Below are 24,685 nucleotides of genomic sequence, written 5' to 3'. Positions count from 1 at the left end.
TTCGCGAGGAACTTTGCTGTCCTTGCATGTAACCAACTAAATCAGCCACAGGACTTTAAAAAAAATCCCTCGTGTCATTGACAGAATTACCAGTGCTTTTTCCACCTGATTTGGGGGGGGGGGCATAATTATAAAACTTGAATACTACCCGCCGGTATTGGATAAGAGCAGTAGGGCGTTGTGTGAAGATCATGAACGTCTGTTAAAACACAAATTTTGGTGGAAATTTAGACCTTGGGTATCCCTCCGTTACTTCAACCATACTTCGTCTAAAAGTCAGGAAGAAGGCAGTGATTGACAGGCGCCACTCAATGCTTGCCCCATCTCCTAGGTTGACATACCCAGGGTGTTTATCCCTCCATTTGCTGCTGTTTTAAAATCGGGAACTCGTTTTTCGATTTTAAAACAGCGGAATGGGGGGATAACCCCCTACCTAAACTAAGAACCCCCCTACCTCGACAATAGAAAATAATCAGAAACAAAACGCATTCACAATAATCGGCCAATGACAGAACTCGGACCATACAACCACTGCGTTTTACAGCCACGCCCACTGCGCAGAGAAGGGGGTACCCAAATAATATATTTCAGCCCACAAATAATATAAGATAATAGCAGAAACAGTGTATTATTGCAGTCAATTTGAATCGTTTTCCTTAGGCTTTTGACAATCAGCCAACAGCAGTAACCAGGAAAGCTTCTGCTTATCTGCTAGCTAGGTTCCGTCCTAGCAATGAAGACGCATGCAGTTAACTCTGTTTATGCTGCATTGCACTGTCAAAAGAAGAGTGTCTCTGCTTGTAGCACAGTGGCATCCTCACAGTCCTCCCCCACACCGGGTGGAAAAGTCCCGGGTTCGAATCCCTTCGATGAAGCGACGAACTTTGATGAACTTTTTTCACTCCGAGGCTGAGTTAGTCGGTCTAATGAGTAGATAGCAAGGTTTTTCTCTCCAGTAACTGGGGTTTTTTCGTTCAGAAAAACAGGCAAATCGACCATAGAACACGGAATTTACAGACAAATGCGGGTTAATGTATTCAATTACGGATAACCTTAAAATAATAATTTTGTCGTAAGACGAGTGACTCCGCGGTAACACAGTGGTATCGTTATCGTTCTCCCCACACCAGGTGGGAAAGGCCCGGGTTCGAATCCCGTCGATGACACGAGGAACTTCAGTGGGCTTTTATCAGTGAGTGGCTGAGTTAGGCGGTCTTCAGGGGCAGGTAGCTTGGTTTTTTTTTTTTTTTTTTGTCTGCAAACAGGCTAATCGACCAGAGAACACATGCAATTTACAGACATAAATACGGGTTAATGTAATCAATTACGGGTAACCCTAAAATAATAATTTATTTTTTTATTTTTTTTTTTTCCTAGGGGAAGTCTGCGCGGGTAGCATGGTGCTTTTGTCAACGTCCTCCCCACACTAGATGGAAAGAGCACGGGTTCGAATCCCGTCAATGACATGAGGAACTTTAGTGCGCTTTTTTCACTCAGTGGCTAAGTTAGACAGTCTCAGGCGTAGATAGCAAGGTTTTACCCTTCCCCCCAGAAACTGGGGTGTTTTTCGTCTACCAAACAGGCAAATCGACCAGAGAACACATAGACAAAAAAAAACTTTCTGTTAAAGAATATAATGGAAGAAAAAATCGAGGGGAAGGTGTACCTGAAGTTAAGTAGAAGAATGGGATCAGTGAAGTTTGGGGAATGACATTTTGCGATGTCACTCGCTTTTCATAATATTATATTATACAGTATGATTCACTACCAGTGCGACAAACTTGCAGGAGGTGTAGGGGGCACAAAGACGAATCGGAATCACATCGCATTGCAGGGTCCGAGATGCGTTCGTCATGCAGTAGAGGACGTTGAACGGGAGGTCGCGTTAACAGCGATCCCCCTGGAAGTCAGCATTTGCGAACCGGTTCCCGAGGCAGTAGGATGGACGAGTATTCAAACGTTGAATTGGCCGACATGCACCTCGCGTATGGAGCTGCGGACTGTAACGGGCGCGCCGCTCTGCGCTTGTACCAGGAATGTTTCCCGCACAGGCGTGCTCCTCATCATACGATTTTCGCACATGTGCACAGAAGGTTACATCAGACTGGTTGTTTCACGAGAGCTACCATGAATCGAGAGCGAACGACGAGAACGCCAGACAATGAGGAGAATGTCCTACGTCTTGCAGAAGGCAATCCGAGTACGAGTACTCGAGCGATAGGCTAACGATTGGGTATTTCCCAATCCACTGTATGGAGGATACTGTCAACAAACCAAATGAGTTCATACCATTTGCAACGCGTCCAATCATTGGAGCCTGCGGATTATCCACTCCGGAGGACTTTTGCTACTTGGTTTCTTCAACAGAGTGCGGCAGACAGCGCATTTGCGTCGTCCGTATTGTTCACGGATGAGACAAGTTTCACAAGAGAGGAAACCTTCAATCAACATAACGCCCATTTGTGGGCTTTGGAGAACCCCCATGGTACGCAAACACGTGCAACTCAACGCCGTTTCTCTGTCAATGTTTGGACTGGCATTGTTGGAGACCACCTCATTGGACCGTACCTTCTGCCCCCTCGTCTGGACGGTAGGGCATACTTGATCTTTCTACAGCAAGTCCTTCCCGAACTTATTGAAGAAGCACATGTTCCTCAGTCGTTGCGCCACTCAATGTGGTTCCAGCATGATGGGGCTCCCCCACATTACACCAATGACGTTTGCCAACACCTAAACGTTACATTTGCACAGCATTGGATAGGTCGTGGTGGTCCGGTTCATTGGCCTGCTAGATCGCCGGACCTATCATGCCTGACTTCTCCTGCTGGGGTCAAATGAAGACATTGGTGTACGAGACCCCCGTTGATTCAGTTGAAGACCTCGTCGCTCGCATTTCTGAAGCTGCCGGGGAGATTCGAGACACGCCAGGAATCTTCCAGAACGTTAAGGATTCCATGCAGCGGCCTGTGAAGCCTGTGTGACTGCTTCTGGTCGAACTTTCGAACACCTTCTGTAGCATGGCTTTTTGCCAATGTAAAACTTGTCATTAAAATGATTTCTGTTACACTAGCGAGTTGCTGTTTCTGTTCTTTTTCTTTGCTTCTTTGTTCACGCGACCTCCCGCATGACGAAGGCATTTCGGACCCTGCAATGCTAAGTGATGTCGATTCGTCTTAGTGTCCCCTACACCTCCTGCAAGTTTGTCACACTGGTAGTGAATCATCCCGTATATAATATTATATTAATTATAATAATAATTTCATATAATAATATTATATGAAATATTATATAAAATTTCATAATATTTATAGAGTATATCTTCTTCTAAATTAACAACTGTGTGTGTGTGTGTGTGTGTGTGTGTGTGTGTGTGTGTGTGTGTGTGTGTGTGTGTGTTGATCGGCGCATAAGCTGCTGTGGCTATAATGCACCTATTCACATGAAAATGCTAAAACAAAATTGAAGCGTAGCTAAAAACATAATTTAGGCATAACAACTTGGTTGCGTTTACAGAGATATTTTAGAATTTATGATAAAGTCCGATTATTTTCAGATAAGAGAAAAACTCGTTGATATTTCCATCATCTCCAATAATATGTTGTAATGTCATTGGTTCTCGTATATTTCTCAGGGAACACAGAACGGATGTTCTGTCCTGTTGATAGTGAGGGCAGTCAATCAGAATATGTTTGACTGTTAAATTTTCGGAACATATGGACATTGAGGAGGGTCTTCGCCTCGGAGCAGATTGAGGTGGGTCAGATATGTGTGTCCGATAAGTGCCCGTGCAAGAAACACTTCTTCTCTTCGCACTGTTTTGGTGCTAGAGTGCAAATGCTTTGGATCGTGTTTCAACTGGTAGAGTTTATTATTCGTTTGAGTGTGCCATAGCTCTTTCCACTTCGCGAAACATGCTGTTTGTATGATGTGACAGTAGTCAGAGGCTGGAACCGTAATGGAGGTTAAATCAAAGGTTGAGGGATTTTTAGCATTTTCATCAGTAAGTTCGTTACCCTTTATCCCCGAATGTGCTGGGATCCAGCTAAAGGTCACTGATTGATGACTTTCTTCAATTTGTAATAGGAGTCTTCCGATTTGATTTAACCTCCTACTCCACCTTGTAGGAGGAGTTTTGCATTGCGGTTATAGAGCTGAGAAAGTCTGTGTATACAACATATTTTATAGATGGGTAGAAATTGAGGTTGTCTAAAGCTAATTTTATTCCATGAAGTTCTGCGGAGAAGCTGCTATACTCAGGTGGAATGGCAGCCGAGATGATAGTAGAGGGAAATACTGCCGCTGCTCCAACGGCTGAATGTGATTTGGAGCCATCAGTATATATGGGCAAAAAATCAGCGTATTTCTGAATATGTCTTGCATGGAGTTGATTCACATTGAGTGTTGATAGACGATTCTTTCTCTACTTGTCAAGATAAGTATCGAAATATAACTGAGGAGGGGGAAATCCATGGCGGTTTGGAGTAATTCATTAAATGTTGCCTGTTGAAAATTTGAACATTCCAACTCTGCATTAATTCAATAAGGCGGAAGCCTGCCGGTCTTATTTTACTGGGTTTATTTCTATAGAGGTTTTGAAGTTGTGGATTAAAGAGGTATGGCTGAATAGGATGATAACAGCAATTTTGTATGCGGGCTGCATACTTAAGAAGCAGCGTTTTTCTGCGGAGGTAAAGGGGGGGGGGGCTCATCAGCTTCAATGCACAAACTATGAGTAGCAGATGTCCTGAAAGCACCAAGTGCAATCCGCAATGCTCTATGCTGTATAGGATCCAGCTATCGTTGTGTACTCTTACGAGCGGAATCATAAAGTGCAGCAAAGATCAGATCCAATCAGGATCTGATCAATGCTCTATATAAGAGCAACCAAGATTTACGGTCTTCTCCCCAAGAGAAGGCAGATAAAGCTCTTAGTATGTTCAGCTTTTTGAGGTAGGATATACGCACACATTTAATGTGCTCAAGGAAATTTAGTTTCCTGTCAAGGATTAATCCCAAGAATCTGATGTTGTTAATCACTGGAACGGTAAAGTTTTGCATCTGAAGTTCAGGATCTGTATGCATTTTCCGTTGATTACAAAAGTGGATTGCAACAGTTTCCTGCTGTGATAGACGATAGCCATTTAACTCTGCCCACCTTTGGACTTTATTCAAAGATATCTGCAGCTGCCGTTCAATGGAACTCACAATCCGAGAATGGCAAGAAATAGAGAGATCATCGGCGTAAAGGTAGGGCTCAACAGTATTTGGAAGATCTTTTGAGATGGAATCGATTCTTAGGGCAAAAAGGGTTGAACTCAGTACGGACTCTTATGGTCAGAGGCGGATTTAACGGCGCGCGCCCTGGGCCGACTTCTGAAGGGCCCACGCAAAACCCCAACAAATTAGTTGAATATATTAGTTCAACTAATAGTTAAACTGAGGATACTCTGGACTGGTAACCAGAATCACAAGGAAAGATTGGGGACTCAAGAAAAAAGCACTGATGCTTTACTATAAAACAACCTTCCTGCCTGCAATCACCTATGCAGCAGCGGTTTGGTATCCAAAAACGACACTGGTAGTCAACAAAAGAACACTAGAAATGACCCAAAGGACCATACTGCTATCAACAACGCGCGCCTGCAGCACGGTAAGTACCCCAGCATTGCAGGTACTTGCTGGAGCGCTCCCTCTGGACCTGGAGGCAGTTCAGGCCGGGATACTGTTTTTGCTGGCCAGGGGAGTGGCCGCTACCCACCAAGGATACACGATTGACCCGGCAGGCAACCTAAAACACGAAAAAAATAGGCTACAGACCCACCTCCTAGATCTTTGGCAGAGAAGATGGACAGAGACTACAAAAGGCGAAGTAACAAAAAGATTTCTACCAGACCTCCAGAAAATATACCCAAAGCAGCCACCGTGGTACTTCCCAGGGTACCATATGACAACACTATTAACCGGACACGGACCCTACAAGGAGAAGCTGTTTGGCTTCCGACTCGTTGAGGCCCCCAACTGCATATGTGGAGAAAGTGAAAGCTGGAGCCACATAGTCTATGATTGTCAACACTATGAAGACCTCAGAGGGCTACTAATAACAAGGTTAAGATACTTCCCAAAAGGACTGGAGCACCACTTCCTGGACACTGAGGATGAATATAGGGCACTCTCCCAGTATGCGCAAGACTTATTCACCAGGAGAAAAACACTAATAGCTATCTACAGCAACGTACACAGAGATTGACAAAAATCGGCGCCAAATGTGACAAAAAAACTGAAACCTTGCAGAGGACCAGTACTTGGAAAAGAAGAGTGCTGATCACACGGAAGAGAAAAGCAAGGACGGGGGAATGCAGCACAGACAGTAGAGAACAGACTAAACGCAGCACAGTTGCAAACAGCTTGATGGCGATCTGAAGAGGACACCCTCGCCCTCTTCACCTATTATTCCCACTTCCTTGGGGGGAGGGGACATTTTTTGTTCCTTCTCCTCCACCCCCAAACTTCTACTCTGGTGGGGCATGGGCATGCCCCACTGAAAACTGGGGCTATCTACTCTATTGGCCCCATATTTCTGTCTTTTCCCCCCAATCTTCGGTCTCCCTCCCCTCTCTACCTTCATCATAGCGAAAGCCCCACACGTCAAAAACTAAATATGATAAAATTACCTTACGCCCAAAACTCGGCTTAGCAAACCAAAGCGACATTACCCCAGCGCAGATTTTTTATTTACTTATATATTTATTTTTATTTTTTTTTTATTTATTTATTTTTTTTTATTTTATTTTATTTATTTTTTTTTAAGGTCCTAGCCGCCGAAATCCCAGGAAATTAAGCGGCAGGACCTGCCAGAGTGAATCTACAGCTACTGGGTTCCTGGTCTGCCTCCACGGGGCGTAAGTGGGACAACGTTGGGCCTCAATAGGGGTCCAACGGCTAAATGACCAGATGAACAACGGTACAGAACACAACACATGAACAATTCCCACACACTTTTAAATCTCTGGCATTTCCCAGTGAACTGGTTCACCACAATGAAAGCAACGCGGAGATGGGGGAAATCCCTGGTGCCGTAAGACAACAACACACACTTACACTTACACTAATATGTTCAACTATTAGTTCAAAACTTTGTGATTATTATTATGCTATTATAATTATATTATACATATATAATATTCAAATTTTATCGGAAATAAAACATTAATAGTACATAATATTTTTTATTTATTTAAAAAAATGGTTAACGTGTATTTTTATTTTCTCTGTCTCTCTCTTTTTTTTAAGGGCCCCAATATTTTCTTCTGCGCCCGGGGTCTCAACCGATCTTAATCCGCTACTGCTTGTGGTACTCCTTCTTCCTGTAAAAATGTCATAGAAAACGAATTGCGGTATCGAACTTGGAACGAACGAGTCCTGAGAAAGCTCCTGATGAATATAGGGAGGTTGCTTCGTAGAACTAAAAGCATGGAAGTCACTGAGAATGCCACGACGCCAGGTAGTATCAAATGCCTTCTATATGTCTATGGAAACCATAACAAGATGTTCATTTTTCACAAAGGCATTACGAATTGCAAACTCAGCTTTGATCATGAGATCTAAGGATCATGTTCTTTCGAAAGCCGTGCTGATTATTGCTAATTAGTTGTTGCGTTTCGATGATCCAAACAAGGCGATTATGGATCATTTTTTCAAGTAATTTACCGAGGCAACTGGATAGAGAAATAGGTCTATAACTGTTAGGACTCGTAGGATCTTTACCGGGTTTCAAAAAGGCAAGAACTGTGGCATGATGCCAAGAGCTGGGATAAATGTTTTCCAAAAATATCCGGTTATAGTAGTCCAGCAGTATTTGTAAATTTCTTTCACCAAGGTATTGTAATATAATGTAAGGTATTCCATCTGGCCCAGCGGCACTGTTGCGTGTTGTTTTAATGACATGTAGAAGTTCATGATATTGAAGAGACTGATTATATGGGAAGAAAACTGAGGTTCAAAAGTTGATGGCTCGTTGTTCACTCTTGGTCTTTATTTTCTGGAAATCCGGAGAATTATTTGATGCCGCAGAAACTTCGGCAAAAGTTTTGGCCAAGGAATTTGCAATATCTCCAGGAGCAGATAGTTCTTGCCCATTCCATGAAAGAATTGGTGAAGGGGTGGTTGGAAATTTTCTGGAAATCTGCCTGATTTTCTTCCATATTAACCTGGAGTTAGTGTTCTGTTTATGGTAGATGCAAACCGAATCCAAGAATTTTTCTTGGCTTCTTTGAATGCGAATTTTTCTTCTTTGAATGCGACGTGATTTTGCTTTTAGTTCCTTGTAATTGATAAGATTAGGTGTGGTTGGTGATCTTCAAAATAAAATCCACGCTTTTTTTAACTGCTTAGCTATTGTGCATTCTTGATTCCACCAATAGTTAAAGTGCCGTCGGGATTGGGGATTCAACAATGGAATTGAACGTTTAGCTGCAGATAGTAGGTGTGAAGTGATATAATCTGTTTCTTCATATATCGACTGTGTTCGTATATATTGCTCATCCAGGGTGACAACTGACTGAAATTTAACCCAGTTGGCTTGAGAGAACTTCCATTTCCTGCAGTGTATGGCTAATGGTGGTTGTGCAGTGAGCAGTCACAAATAATCGGAAAATGGTCACTTCCCATGGGATCGTCCATAACAGATCATTCTATAATTGGAAACAGAATCGGGGAACATATTGATAGATCGATTGCAGAGGTTTGTCCAGCTGGTAGTTGTATGTGAGTACGAGCACCAGTATTAAGAACAGTAAGGTTTTGTTATCCAGAAAGGTTTCAATTAAGCGGCCATGTATATCTAAATTTGTCGATCCCCATAATGGGTTGTGACCATTGAATCCACCCAAGAGACAGACAGGGGGTACTAATTGCATTAGTAGGTTTTCAAGATTTTGGTAAGAGAAGGTATGACTTGGTGGGAGATAGACTGATACCAGTGTTAAAGCAATCTGGGTTAGCATTAGCATTAGTACAGATATTTGATGCAAGAAAGCAAGCTTATGCAGCAATAGCCAAAAAATAAAAATAAAAATAATAAATAAAAAATAACCACTTCCACTTAACCCCTCTGTTCGTTCGAAATACCTGTCCAGCTGATCCTTAAACATATTTAGGCTATCAACTTCCACGACAAAGGATGCAAGTCTGTTCCACCAACCTACCACCCGCTGGCTAAAGGCAAGTTTCCGCACTTCTATCCTACATCTGTCTTTCCTCAATTTAAATTTATGCCCTCTCAGGTGATTATTCTGAGCAAGAGGAAGAATCCCATCAGCATTGAGCATGCTCAAACTATTCAAGGCTTTATACACCTCTATCAGATCACCTCACTGGTGCCTAATCTCCAGACAATGTATTTGCAAATTTTAAGCCTTTCTTCGTAAGAGCACCTCTTTCTTCCACCCACTAATCTTGTTGCCCTTCTCTGTACTCGTTCCAGCAGCTCTACATCCTTCTTGAAATGAGGCCTCCAGGCCTGTATACAAGGGAATAATCACCTCCTTATCCCTGCTAGAAAAATTCCTATATATCATTGATAATACGCAATGAGCTACTCTTGCAGCGCGTCAGAACTGCTCAGAGAATTTCATATTTGCCTGCACAACCACCCCAGGTCCCTTTCATTCTCTACAACTGTCAGTGTAGTACCACAGTGTTGATACGTTGCTCTGGGGATGCTGTTAACCATATGTAGTAATTTACATTTGTCAATGTTAAACTTCATTTGCCACGTCTCAGTCCATTTGCTCAACCTCTCCAGATTCTGTTGCAGCAGCATAGTGTCAGTAGTGTCCTTGACAACACTGCCAACCTTTGTATCGTCTGCAAACTTCGACATTAAGCTTGATATACCATCATCAATATCATTTATAAATACAGAAAACAATAATGGACCCAATACTGAACCCTGAGGGACTCCATCAATAACATTAGTCCACAATGAGCAATGTCCATTGAATACCACTCTCTGTCTTCTCCCCCTCAACCACCCCTTTATCCATAGCAGCAATTCGCCTCCAATGCCACATTGCTCCAATTTGTGCAGCAGTCTTCCATGTGCAACAGTATCAAAAGATTTCTAAGATCCAAGTATATCATATCAAAGTTATTCCCTGCATGCAGTTCTTTTGTGTCTGCATCATAGTATCCAATCAAATTGGTCAGGCAAGACTTCCCCTTAACAAAACCATGCTGTGTCCGAGCTATAACTGAAGTCTTGTCTAAATGATCCTGCAGTGCTTCTTTAACTAGTGCCTCCATTAATTTTCCTGGAACAGAAGTTAAACTCACAGGTCTATAATCGCATGTGTCAGCCTTTGATCCTCCTTTGTGAATTGGGGTGACATTTGCACATCTAAAGTCTGTGGGTACCTCCCTTGAGTCCAAGGAAGCTCTCATAATTATGGCTAAGGGTTTGCTTACTTTCTTTGTGCTTCCTTTAATATAACTGGATAAATCCCTTCCACCCCTGGTGCCTTTCTTGTGTTTATCTTCAACAATTTCTGCTCCATTTTACTCAAAGTTATTACAAGATTCTCCAGCTTACTGTGTGAATGTCAATGCAAAATATTCATTTAGTTTGTGAGCTACGTGAACAGGATCATGAACAGTTGAGCCATCGATATCAAGTGGACCAATCTGATTCATCCCCTTCCTTCTCTTCTAGAGTTTACATAAGAAAAGAACTGTTTGCTGTTTTTCTTTGCATCCCTTGCCAAAGATTTCTCGTAATCTGCCTTCGCCTGCCTAACCTCCTTTGTAACTTGGTTACAGATCAACTTGTATCTATCATATGCTTCTGTGTCACGTGTTACTTTGAATGTATCCCATGCAATTTTCTTCTCTGCCATATGTCTCGTTAGTTCATCTGACATATCATTTAGGCCTCAACATTGAACAATATTTCTTAGTTGGTATGCAAAGCCTAGTAACTTCCAGGATAAGTTCTTTGAATTCTTCCCATTTTGAATTGGCTGTTGGGAAAATCATCAGTTGGTCCCACTGTATAGAATTTAAATACTGCCTCAGTCCATCGTAGTCGCCTTTTCTAAAGGAATACCCCTTCCCTTTACCCCTAATGGTAGTTACCTCTTTGAATAAATTCCACTTCAGCACACTGTGATCACTGCCACCTAGTGGTTCATTTATCTGCAGATTCTTAATGCATGAAGAATCACTACTGATAATCAAATCAAGAGTATTACACCCTCTAGTTGCCTCCCGAACATGCTGATGTAGAAAACAATCATCCAATAAATCCACAATAGCCTTGCTAGCGTGTGAGTGACCAACCCACAAATTCCAGTCAACATCTGGGAAATTAAAATCCCCCATTATAAGACTCTCTGATTTACTGGCCCCCACTATTTCCCTGTACAGTTTCTTATTATACTCAACCGAGTCATTAGGCCTATAGCACACTCCTACTCTTAATTTTGATCTCCCAATGCTTATGTCACACCAAACTGACTCGACACTGCACTGTTCAGCGATGTCCACTGGCTTCACTTCCTTGGATTTTATGTATTTCTTAACTAATAGCATAACCCCTTGTCCCTTCCTCTCCTGTTTATCCTTTCTGTAGACATTGTACTCCGCAAATCCCCGTTCTGCATTCCTTATATCTGTGTGACGCCACGTCTCTGAAATCCCAACAATATCTGCCTTTGATGTTTTGAGCAATACCTCAAATTCATCAAATTTATTTACTAAACTCCTAGCATTGGTGTACACGCAAGTATACATGCACCTGTTCTTTTTCTTAGCTACCCTAACACAACCCATGTGTTTACTTGTACCCACAGTGATTCAAAGGAGTCTCTGAAATATCGTGTATCTTATTTTCCAGGCTGCTGCTCATTCCAATAGAAGCAATGCAAGAATCACTTTCACCTCTGCCAGTGGCCACAGTTAATCTATTAGTCCTTGTATCCCCCCAATCTAGCAGTTTTCTGACCCACCTAAAACTGCCTCGATAGCATCAGCAAACATTCTTGCACCCTTTCTATTTAAATGTATCGCATCCCTGTAGAAGCAATCTCTCCTGTTAATAAGTACAGTCCAGGCTGAAAAAAAATTCTACCCCTTGAGCCTTGCACAATCTTTCCAGGGCCGAATTGATCGACAGGGCTCTCATCATATACTCCCTCCTATCGTGTCTGGCAGAATTGCAGACACTTTCAAATTCAACCGTAATTCACGGCTTTTTTTTCAACGGTGACCTCTACTTGTTAAGTAATTCTGCCGGTCTCCTTGTTAAATAATTGTTAAGTAATTCCTCCGGGTTATCAAACGTGCGGCGACAACTTCCATTTTAGTTTGCTAAACAATTTGCTTTGGCGGGATCTTTGAGCTGACTGAATGGCCACGACCCTACGGGCAGCATTGACGTATTACGATCGTGCCGGTAGATGGCATAGTTCTTTATGTTGGCGGAAATCTGAGGAATTAGATAGGTTTCCTGTAGACAGAAACCACTGGAGAGGAGCGGTTAATTAAGACTTGAATATCATTAAGGTTGCTACGAAATCCTCTTCCATTTCTTCTTCCGCATATATTTCTAAGATCGGCTCTTCTTATCTGGATGATTTAATAGTATCCATAGACGTTTCTTGGATATTCTTTTATAAATTTGAGTTACAATTATTCGATATAGAAGAAATCACTGGGGGAGGAGAAGGAGATGTAGCTGGAACTGTAAGTGCAGTATTACTTGCCTGGTTCAACTGTTTGGGAATATTGAACTGTTGCTGAGAGAGAACAGTCCGAGCCCAGTCAGAGATCGAGGTAGTTGAAGGGGCTGTAATATCAGTTTGGGTGGCTACTGATTGATATTTTTGCGCAATATTGGCGTACGTACGTTTATTCATACTGGGAATAAGTAATTTCCGTGCTTCTTGAAAGCTTACTTTATTTTCTATCTTATATTTAACGATTTGCTTTTCAGTTTGCCGTCTGTCACATGTCCTTGAGTATGCAGGATGGTTTCCTTTCCAGTTGGGGCAAGTCATTTCTTTTGCGAAGCAGTCACTTTGGGTATGGTCAGCGGACCCACAATTAGGACAAACCTGGTTTCGTCTGCACGCCGTTTGAGAGTTGCCATATTTCTGGCACTTAAAACAACTCAATGGGTTAGGAATATATGGTCTAATGCTGCAGAGTAAGTAGCCTGCTTTTATCGATGGTGGTAGATTTGGCGTGTTAAAAGTTAGAATAACATTCCTTGTAGGTGTGAGTATATTTTTTTCTTTTCACCATAATTCTTTTCACAGCAATGACATTTTGATCTTGAAGCTCTTGTGTTATCTCCTCCTCCGTGACATTCAATAGATCCCAGCTGGATATAACACCCTTAGATATATTTAGGGTAGCATGGGAGAAACTGGAATTCCAGCAAAGCTTGTAAGTTTTAGCAGTTTCTCTGAATGTCTACAATTCACTGTTTCCAATAGAATGTCGCCTGATTGTAGTCTCTTGATTGTCTTAGGAGAACCTGGCAGACTTTCCAGGTGTTTCTGGATAAGGAAGGGAGAAAGCTTACTGAGAGGCTGATCTGCAAGAGAGTGCCTTATAAGCAATGTAAGATAAATTGTCACTGAGGAAGTGGTTGTCAACATTTTGGGTTCCGACATGTTATGGTCAATGTCCATCTCTGGCCGGGTGCTTGTCGGCTCTACAGGCGGAAACGTATTTTGGTCCATGCTTGCTCCTTTTGGCCCTTGGCAGATTAGCTTCTCTGCCACGATTTCCGGCCCCCGCCACAGGGAGGCAGGAGCAGTGACCGGTGTGACCAAGCGTAAAGTAGTAAGTGTTAGTAAAAGAAATATGAAAAATAAAGACAGGTAGCTTTAATTTCTTGCTCTGTACAAGTACTTTTGTAACAGTAGCTGATTTTATATAAATAAATTTCTTAAGGGCAGGAACTTAATATAACTCTAAATCGCTTTTGGATAATCACACTTTAAGCACAGAGAAAACGCTCGATCACAATCGCTTGGCACCCGGGGCCAAATTTACAACTACAGCCTTGGTTAAAACTGAGTAACTTTGAATGTTAGCATAGCAATAAGATTTAAATTCCTTGTATTTTCATTTTCAACTTTCGCTTTGTGAGTATAGTCTGCTAAACCTATGTAAATATCTTAAAATTAACTGCTAAATAAATTAGTTAAACTTAATATCACAGTCTAATTTCAAGTAAAATTTTTTTACTTGAAATTAGACTGTAAAATTAAATAACTTTGTAAATAGCCTTTAATTCATTAAAATCTGTTACTTAGTGAAATTAAAATATATTTACTTATAATTCATAAATATATTTTTTAAAACGCACTTTTAGCTATGGAAATATTATTTTGTTGATTAAAAATATTGCTTTGCTCATGAATTTTAAAATCACCTTCAGTTGGGGAAATAATTTATTGATTAAGCACTATTAATTTAAAAATAATTTATTTATTAAGCACTACTAATTTAAAAAATTGTGTTCAATTGGTACCACTAAATAATTAAAAAAAATTATGTTCAAATAATCACTATATAAAAGAATATTTTGCTTTTACACGTGAACACTTTGGGTTTGGGCAAAGCGTAACTGCTATTGCGTCACACTACAACAAAGTGATTGATAAGTCAGTCTGAAAGAAGCCTTTACGAACTCTTAATTTTTTACAGTCTTTAAATTTTCTATATATAAAAGAATATTTACTTTGCTTTTAATTTTTAGTTTAGTGCTTGTAAATTTTAGAATTTGTTATTTAGAATTTGAATTTGGAGGCAAAAACACAAAAAGTTGTGTTTTTGCCTCCAAACACAACCAGCTTGCTTCAACCGATGGACCAGGGAGTCATCAAAACATTCAAGGCTTACTACACGAGGCGTCCGTTTGCACGTCTGAATGAAGCAAAACAAAAGGGTCAAGCTAATGGAAGTGCTGTGGCTCAGAGGAGAACTGAGGGGGGTAGTTGCCTTCTGAATCAGAGCCTTTTAAAATGGACAGCTTGCATGATGTTTGTGCAGCACTTAGGTACGGGACATGATATTGCCATGGGGATGTCTTTGTGTGTGCGCGATGCAAGGCGTGTATCGAAATCAGGCAACAACTCAGCGTTCTTATGGGCCTATATGAAAGCTTGAAGGACAGGGTGGATGCCCTCGAAGGAACTAAATTGAGAGGCCCATCAAGCTCTCAGCTGCCCACATCAACGCCAGACCTTGCACTTGGTCATCGCTCAACACAGCGGCAACCCCCAAGGCAGAATGCGCCGGTCCCAAAGGAACTAGTAGTTGTTGGTGACTCTATTGTCAGGGAAACGGGGAACATGCTTTGTAAAAAAGATAGGTGGAACAGGACCAGGGTATGTCTGCCAGGGGCAAAGGTTGATGACGTTGTAGAGCAGATATCATCTTTTAAGGGCACGAAAGGTGATATAGTTGTACACGTTGGCACTAATGATATCAAGAGTAGGAGACCGGCAGCATTGCTTAACAAGTACAGGTCACTGTTGAAAAAAAGCCATGAATTAGGGTTGAATTTGAAAGTGCCTGCAATTCTGCCCAGACACGATAGGAGGGAGTATATGATGAGAGTCATGTCGATCAATTCGGCCCTGGAAATATTGTGCAAGGCTCAAGGGGTAGAATTTTTTTCAACCTGGTCTGTACTTGTTAGCAGGAGAGACTGCTTCTACAGGGATGGGATACACTTAAATAGAAAGGGTGCAAGAATGTTTGTTGATGCTATCGAGGCAGCGTTAGGTGGGTCAGAAAACTGCTAGATTGGGGGGATACAAGGACTAATAGATTAACAGTATCCACTGGCAGAGGTGAAAGTGATTCTTGCACTTCTTCTATTGGAATGATCAGCAGCGTGGAAAATAAGATGCTGGATATTTCAGAGACTGCTGGGTATCATTGGGATAAAAGTGAACACATGGGTTGTGTTAGGGTAGCTAAGAAAAAGAACAGGTGCATGTATACTTGCGTGTACACGAATGCTGGAAGTTTAGTGAATAAATTTGATGAATTGAGGTATTGCTCAAAACAACAAAGGCAGATATTGTTGGGATTTCAGAGACGGGGTTGTCACACAGATATAAGGAATGCAGAATTGGAATTTGGGGAGTACAATGTCTACAGAAAGGATAGACAGAATAGGAAGGGAGGGGAGGTTATGCTCTTTGTTAAGAAATAAATGAAATCCAAGGAAGTGAAGCCAGTCGACATCGCTGGATAGTGCAGTGTCGAGTCAGTTTGCTGTGACATAAGCATTAGGAGATCAAAATTAAGAGTAGGAGTGTGCTTTAGGCTTAATGACTCTTATGAGTATAATGAGAAATTATACAGGGAAATAGAGGGTTGCCAGTAAATCAGAGAGTCTTATAATGGAGGATTTTAATTTTCCAGATATTGACTGGAATTTGGGGGCTGGTCACTCACAGACTAGCAAGGCTTTTGTGGATTTATCGGACGATTGTTTTCTACATCAGCATGTTAGGGAGGCAACTAGAGGGAGTAATACTCTTGATTTGATTATCAGTAGTGATTCTTCATGCACTAAGAATCTGCAGATATATGAACCAGTAGGTGGCAGTGATCACAATGTGCTGAAGTGGGATTTACTCAAAGAGGTAACAACCATTAGGGGGAAAGGAAAGGATTATTGCTTTCGTAAAGGCGATTTCGATGGACTGAGCCAGTATTTAATTTCTATACAGTGTGACCAACTGATGAGGTTACCAACAGCAAATTCAAAATGGGAAGCATTCAAAGAACTTATCTTGGAAGCTACTAGGCTTTACATACCAACTAAGAAATATTGTTCAAGGTTTAGGCCTAAATTGATGTGAGATGAACTAATGAGACATATGGCAGAGAAGAAAAATGCATGGGATACATACAAATTAACACATGACACAGAAGCTTATAACAGATACAAGTTGATCTGTAACCAAGTTACAAAGGAGGTTAGGCAGGCGACGGTAGATTACGAGAAATCTTTGGCAAGGGATACAAGGAAAAACAGCAATGAGTTCTTTACTTATCTAAACTCTAGAAGGAAGGGGATGAATCAGATTGGTCCACTTTATATCGATGGGTCAACTGTTGATTATCCTGCTCAGGTAGCTAACAAACTAAAGGAATATTTTGCATCGACATTCACGCATGAGGAGTTATTCAGCGAGGGGAATGCCAGAGGTGTATTCATCTCTGGCAGTAAGCTAGAGAATCTTGTAATAACTGAGAGTAAAGTGGAGGATAAATCGTTGAATTTAAACACAAGAAAGGCATCTGGGGTGGATGGGATCTATTCAGTTATATTAAAAGGGGCAGCAAAGAAAGTAAGCAAACCCTTAGCCATAATTATGCGAGCTCCCCTGGACTCAGGGGAGGTACCCATGGACTGCAGCAGTGCAAATGTGACCCCAATTCACAAAGGAGGATCAAAGGCTGACACAAGTAATTATAGACCTGTGAGTTTAACTTCTGTTCCCGGAAAATTAATGGAGGCACTGGATAAAGCAGCACTGCAGGATCATCTAGACAAGACTTCAGTTATAGCTTGGACACAGCATGGTTTTGTTAAGGGGAAGTCTTGCCTGACCAATTTGATTGGATAATATGATGGACTCACAAAAGAACTGGAGGCTGGGAAGAACTTTGATATTATATACTTGCATCTTAGAAAGGCTTTTGATACTGTTGTACTAGGAAGACTGCTGCACAAATTAGAGCAGTGTGCCATTGGAGGCAAATTGCTGCTATGCATAAAGGGGTGGTTGAGGGGGATAAGACAGAGAGTGGTAATCAATGGACACTGCTCATCGTGGACTAATGTTATTAGTGGGTCCCTCAGGTTTCAGTATTGGGTCCATTATTGTTTTCTGTATTTATAAATGATATTGATGGTATATAAATGGTATATCAAATTTAATTTCAAAGTTTGCAGACGATACGGAGGTTGGCAGCGTTGTCAAGGTCACTACTGACACTATGCTGCTGCAACAGGATCTGGAAAGGTTGAACAGATGGGCTGAGAGGTGGCAAATCTAGTTTCAAATTGACAAAAGTAAAGCACTACATATGGGAAACAGCAACCGCAGAGCAACGTATCAACTCTGTGGTACTACACTGACAGTGGTAGAGAATGAAAAGGACCTGGGGGTTATTGTGTATGGAGATATGCTTGCTCAAGTCACCATGAGCTTCCCTTGCACACGAGCTGCAAGGGTAGCTCGTGGTGTCTTGTCAATGATATATAGGAATTTTTCTAGCAGGGATAAGGAGGTGATTATTTCCTTGTATAAGGCAATGGTCAGGCCAGACCTCGAGTACTGTACAGGCCTGGAGGCCTCATTTCAAGAAAGATGTAGAGTTGCTGGAACGAATATAGAGAAGGGCAACAAGATTAGTGAATGGAACAAAGGGATACTCTTAGAAGAAAGGCTTAAGTTTTGCAAATTACAGTGTCTGGAGACTAGACACCAACGAGGTGATCGGATAGAGGTGTATAAAGTCTTGAATGGTGCGAGCATGCTCAGTGCTGATGGGGGTTATCCTCTTGCTCAGAATAATCAACTGAGAGGGCATAAATTCAAATTGAGGAAAGACAGATGTAGGATAGACGTGCGGAAATTTGCCTTTTGCCGGCTGGTGGTTGATTCGTGGATCAGACTTCCATCCCTTGTCGTGGAAGTCGATAGCCTAAATCAGTTTAAGACTCAGCTGGAAAGGTATTTGGAACGAACAGAGAGGTGAAGCGGAAGTGGTTATTTTTCATTTATTTTTATTTTTTTTTGGCTGATGCTGCATAAGCTTGCTTCCTTGAATCAAATGCCTCTACTAATGCCAAGTCACAAAGTAGATTAGGCAGGCAAAGGCAGATGAAGAGAAATCGTTGGCAAAGCATGCAAAGAAAAACAGAAAAGGGTCCTTTACGTATGTAAACTCAAGAAGGAAAGGGATGAATCAGATTAGTCCACTGGATATTGATGGTTCAACAGTTGAGGATCCTGCTCAGGTGGCTAACAATCGAAACGAGTATTTTGCATCTACATTCAGACATGAGGAGTTATTCAGGAAGGGGAATGCCGTAGGAATGAAGTAAACACTGGCAGTGAGCTAGATGATTGTGTAATAACTGAGAGGAAATTGGGGGAGAAGTTGTTGCCGATAAACATAAAAAAGGCGTCCGGGTTGGATGGGATCTATCCAGTTATATTAAAGGAGGCAGGAAAAGAGGTAAGCAAACCCTTAACCACAATTATGAGAGCTTCTTTGGACTCATGGGAGATACCTATAGACTGGAGATGTGCAAATGTAACCCCAATTCACAAAGGAGGATCAAAGGCTGACACAAGTAATTATATACCTGTGAGTTTAACTTCTCTTCCAGGAAAATTAATTGAGGCACTGGTTAAAGAAGCACTGCAGGATCATCTAGACAAGACTTCAGTTATAGCTCGGACACGGCATGGTTTTCTTATGGGAAAGTCTTGCCTGACCAATTTGATTGGATACTATGATGCAGTCACAAAAGGACTGGTTGCAGGGAATAACTTTGATATTATATACTGGGATCTTAGAAAGGCTTTTGATACTGTTGCACATGGAAGGCTGCTGCACAAATTGGAGCAGTGTTGCATTGGAGGCAAATTGCTGCTATGGATAAACGGATGGTTGAGTGGCAGAAAACAGAGTGTGGTAATCAATGGACACTGCTCAACGTCGACTAATGTTATTAGTGGAGTTCCTCAGGGTTCAGTGTTGGGTCCATTTTTGTTTTCTGTATTTATAAATGATATTGATGATGGTATAGTAAGGTTAATGTCCAAGTTTGCACGATACAAATTTGGCAGGATTGTTAAGGACACTACTGACGCTATGCTGTTGGAAAGGTTGAGAAGTGTCAAATGAAGTTTAGCATTGGCATATATAAAATACTACATATGGGAAACAGTAACTCCAGAGCAACGTTCCAACTCTCTGGTACTACACTGACAGTGGTAGAGAATGAAAAAGACCTGGGGTTAATTGTGCAGGCAGATATGCTTGCTCAAGTCCCTATGAGCTTCCCTTGCAGACGAGCTGCAAGGGTTGCTCATGGTGTCTTGTCAATGATATATAGGGATTTGTCTAGCAGGGATCTGGAGGTGATTATTTCCTTGATAAGGCAATGGTCAGGCCACACCTTGAGTACTGTACACTGGTCTGGAGGCGTAATTTCAAGAAGGATGTAGAGCTGCTTGCACGAATACAGAGAAGGGCAACAAGATTAGTGAATGGAATAAAGGGTTGCTCTTATGAAGGAAGCCTTAAATTTTGTAAATTACAGTGTCTGGAGACTAGACACCGGCGAGGTGATCTTATAGAGGTGTATAAGGCATTGAATGAGTTGAGCATGCTCGATGCCGATGGAATTCTTCCTCTTGCTCAGAATAATCACCTGAGAGGGCATAAATTGAAATTGAGGAAAGACAGATGTAGGATAGATGTGCGGAAATTTGCCTTTAGCCAGCGGGTAGTTGGTGGTTGGTTGATGGAACAGAGTTCTGTCCTTTTTTGTTGAAGTTGATAGCCTAAACAAATTTAAGGCTCAGCTGGACAGGTATTTCGAACGAACGGAGGGGTGAAATGGATTTTTATGTTTTTTTTTTTGGCTGATGCTGAATCAGCTTGCTTTCTTGCATCATATACCTCTACTAATGCTAATGCTAATAAGCCAATCAAATAATTGAGGACTGGGGAGGGCAGAAACTTCACTTTCGCAGAACAAAACCTAATAAAAAAAATTGAGAATAAGTCTTTAATTTTATAAGTTAATTCAGAAAAAAAACGGGTAATTAATAATAATTAATTTTCTATTAATTATGTAAATATAATTTTAAATTATTAGAAAACGAAAAGGAATAAAATGAATGCAATCGAATGGTAATGGTTTCTTGTGAAGACGATACAAGTAACCATTTCCTTGTCTACACAGGAAACCATAGTATATAGGTTTGTCCATTTTGTATAATTTTAAAAGTTAATTCAGAAAAAAAAACCGGATAAAATAAATTAAATCGCATTGATTTTCTAATAATCTTAATGCAATCGTATGGTAATGTTTTCTTGGGTAGACTACGCAGATCTGTGCAGATCGGCTCAAGTGACTTTTCTAACAGCGATTTTTATATAACATGAAACCCGGAATTTGGTTAGGCAGTCCTAATAAGCCAATCAAATAATTAAGGACTGGGGAGAGCAGAAACTTCACTTTCGGAGAACAAAACCTAATAAAAAAATATTAAGTCCCTGACTACACAAATGGTTTGTCCATTTTTGTTATAATTTTTTTGGGGAGGTCAAAAAAATTAGGTCCCGGACTACAAAAGAAACCAAAGTATATAGGATTTTCCATTTTTGTTATAATTTTTTTGTATAAATTTTTTTTCCCAGTTCCCCATTTCTGCAGGGACTAGTCCGATCTCTACAGATATCAAGTGACTTTTCTAACAGCGATTTGTATAAGTATTAATTTTCGAAGTAATTTATTAAGTAATTGGCGTGGCGCAGTGACACGTATGAACAGAAGATCACGTGACAGTGGGCGGAGTCAGGACCCGTCAATCATTGCTGTGTCGGTGAGTGTAGAGAAGTTGCACCAGCAACTAAATTACGAAGTCGTCTCATTGTAGTCATCTCAAACAAGATGACTACAATAATTACATCCGATTCAAAGGCAACTTTACGTGAAGTAAAGAGGGTTCAATTTGGGATCTTGAGCCCAGATGAAGTGGTATGTTGTAATAATATTAATATAAAAATTAATAATAGTGTATTGTGTTTATTGCGTTTTTCATATTCAGTTGTATCTTAGATCAATTTTAGGCTTTTCGAATTAGTGTTAAGTCTTGTATATTTTTAGTTTATATTTGGTTAGAAGTTGTTCCAACTTTATTCTACAATATAATGTCACCTACTAATAGGTGAAATGACATCTGGTTAATCAATAGATATCTTTCCTATATATATTTATGCATTAATTTTAAATCATTAAAAATACATTTCGTTGGAAGATGAAAGTAGAAATGTAGGAAATCAGATTACAAAGCCATCGTCGATAATGAGTAGCTTCGACACTGAAAAATGTCTTTTGCTTAGTTGAGATGTTATGGTACTATTTGAACCCCCCCCCCCCGCTAACTGTAAACTGCCTACTGTAACTGATTGAAAATGTCTGATATATGCAATATAGAACCAAAGATTATTCAAGGCCTCGTTATATATATATATATATATATATTCGATTCGTTTCGTTTCGATATATATATATTCAGATTAAGCAGATATCTGTAATGCCTGACAAATAATCCTTGGTAGCTAGATAAATTGTATAAATGAAAAAGGACCTGTGGTACTGGATTCCATGACTAAAAGAAAATAACAATACAGTATACATCCAGTGACAAATTTTAAAAAATGTGACATTTTTGGTCATTAAAATTTGCAAGTGATTGATTTTGGTTAGCCATGTAAGTAGTTTCTCTATCTCTCACTGAAATCAGCAGAACTCATCTTGCCATTATTTATTATCTGTATTTCATATCCAACAGTTAATCAGCATTGATGCATTTGATCTTTGTGTAATATTCATATACTGTAAAATACCATATCAGTAGTTTCAATTAATGGAAGACATCAGATTTTCTCAATTTTTGTTTTTGTTTCTTATCAGGCATTTATCTACTACTTTAACCATTAATTTTGGCTCTAATGACATTTCATTATAGCACTATTAATAGTGCTATAATTGGTGTCCATATGAAGAAAGATTTCAAATATGTGGGTTGCATAGGGTGAAAACTATAGAGGAGACTTGATTGAGGTGTTTAAGGCCCTGGGTGACAAAAGTAAAAGTGAATGAGGGCAAACTTTTCACGGTTATAAATGATTCTAGAACTAGGGGCCATAAATTCAAGTTACCGGGGGGGGATGTTTAGACTGGATTGCAGGAAGTTTTATTTTAGCTAGTGAGTTATAAATTACTGGAATAAGTTACCTACATGGGTGCTAGAGACTGACAGTTTTGGGAAATTCAAAGGTCTTCTGAATAGTTAGGCAGGTGGAGGTAAATGCATAGGTTGTATATTTCCTTTTCTTTTATTTTTTATTTAATTTTGTTTTACTGTTTTTTTTTTTCTGGCTGGTGCAGCATAAACCTTATGCTTCTTTGCACCATATAGCCATTACTAATACTATTTTTTTTTTCTCGGCAGTTAAAATTGCAAGTCGTGCTATTTATAAAGTGTAATGCTAGCTGTGGGCATAAAGTCTCTTTACACGAAATAAGCTACATCCTCTGATGTAGGGTGACCATATGTCCGGGTTTCCGAGGGCATGTCCTCTTTTTTAAGGTGTCCTCGGACGTCCTCGCGGGTTTTTAAAATTTGTCATAGTTTTTCTATTTACAACTTGAGATTTACACCCTCTGTATTTATTTAAGCATCACTTATAAGAATGTGAGTGATACCCAAACAAATTATGGTACATATAGTGCGGGTACTTTTCTGTTATATCCACCGTGACTGCTGCGATATCGTCGGGTTTCATTATCACAGATCACACGTGCTATCATATCTGTGTCAATGGAGAGTGTTATAGCTTACGTGGCCGGCGGCGCCTCCGTAGCCAGGTGGGAAGGAGCAGCAGTGCGTAGCACACGCTTCTTGATAAGACCGGGGTTCGAGCTCGTCACCACCAAATACGGAGGATGCGGAAAGGACCACCGCATATTCCCGGAGCAATATGGCCTTAGTTGCTAATGCTCCTAAAAACCAAAATAACAACAACAACAACGTGGCCGGCAATAGATAGCGCAGAAGTTACAGTGGCTATAACAGAAAAGTGCCACAGTATGCATTATCGCAGCAAAAACATCGATAATATCAAAGTATCGTTTTATGTTTTTGTCCCTTTGTGTGTTTTATGTGGAGGTTTCATGAATTTTCAATAAAGAATTCAAAGAAAACACTTTTCTTTAAAGGTACATTAAGTTTCAGCTGCAAGGGATGGTTGAAGTGCATGAAAGCACTAAAAAAAAAAAAAGACCGGGAGACTGGACTATCCTGTGTCTGCCGATTTCAGGTTAAGCCTGAACACATCACCGAACTTAGTGATATGGTACTTGAGGCTTATGTGTATGTATTGTATGGTTTGTTATACACCTGAAACAAGTGAGCACCTTGTGTTCTCTCAGTTTGAGAATAGTTAAATGATGCATTCAGTAAACAGATTGGATTAGTATCTGATATGATTCCATGCATTGCCACCTCGGATTCCAAATTTGAAACACAGAATAATGCACTTTAAGTAATTGTGAAGGAAAACATTTCCACATTCTAATAAGTATTGGAGATTAAAAAAATTAGACATCCAGAATGTGGAAGAAAATGGCCAGATGAATACGGACAAATTATGCAATTCTGAATTTGGATATCAGATGACAACATACAGGTATGGCGCAGGTTTCATTGGTAAGATGCTTTATACTACTCTGTACAGATTAATGACAGCGGGGGGTTAAAATACCTTTTTCTACTAGATAGACTTTTGTTTTGCCTAATGACACACATCACACAATGGTATGTTTTGTAATTACGAA

The 24,685-nt window shown here is 40.5% G+C and overlaps 1 protein-coding gene across 1 annotated transcript in view; it reads left to right on the top strand.

Annotated features, from left to right (window-relative positions):
- The first annotated feature begins 21,651 nt into the window (after positions 1 to 21,651).
- Polr2A (RNA polymerase II subunit RpII215) overlaps positions 21,652 to 24,685 on the top strand; it is a 231,014-nt gene continuing 227,980 nt past the window's right edge. Inside the window, exon 1 of the mRNA XM_090376751.1 lies at positions 21,652 to 21,820. Coding sequence (XP_090232877.1) covers positions 21,734 to 21,820 — 87 coding nt within the window. The 5' untranslated portion in view covers positions 21,652 to 21,733. The remainder of the gene's footprint in view (positions 21,821 to 24,685) is intronic.

The sequence above is a fragment of the Mastigoproctus giganteus genome, chromosome 1, assembly GCF_048544385.1.
Source record: "Mastigoproctus giganteus isolate SK-2022 chromosome 1, ASM4854438v1, whole genome shotgun sequence".
In the NCBI taxonomy this organism is placed as follows: Eukaryota; Metazoa; Arthropoda; class Arachnida; order Uropygi; family Thelyphonidae; genus Mastigoproctus; species Mastigoproctus giganteus.
Note: the sequence above shows the minus strand (reverse complement) of the source record. Positions and strands in the feature narration are given on the sequence as shown.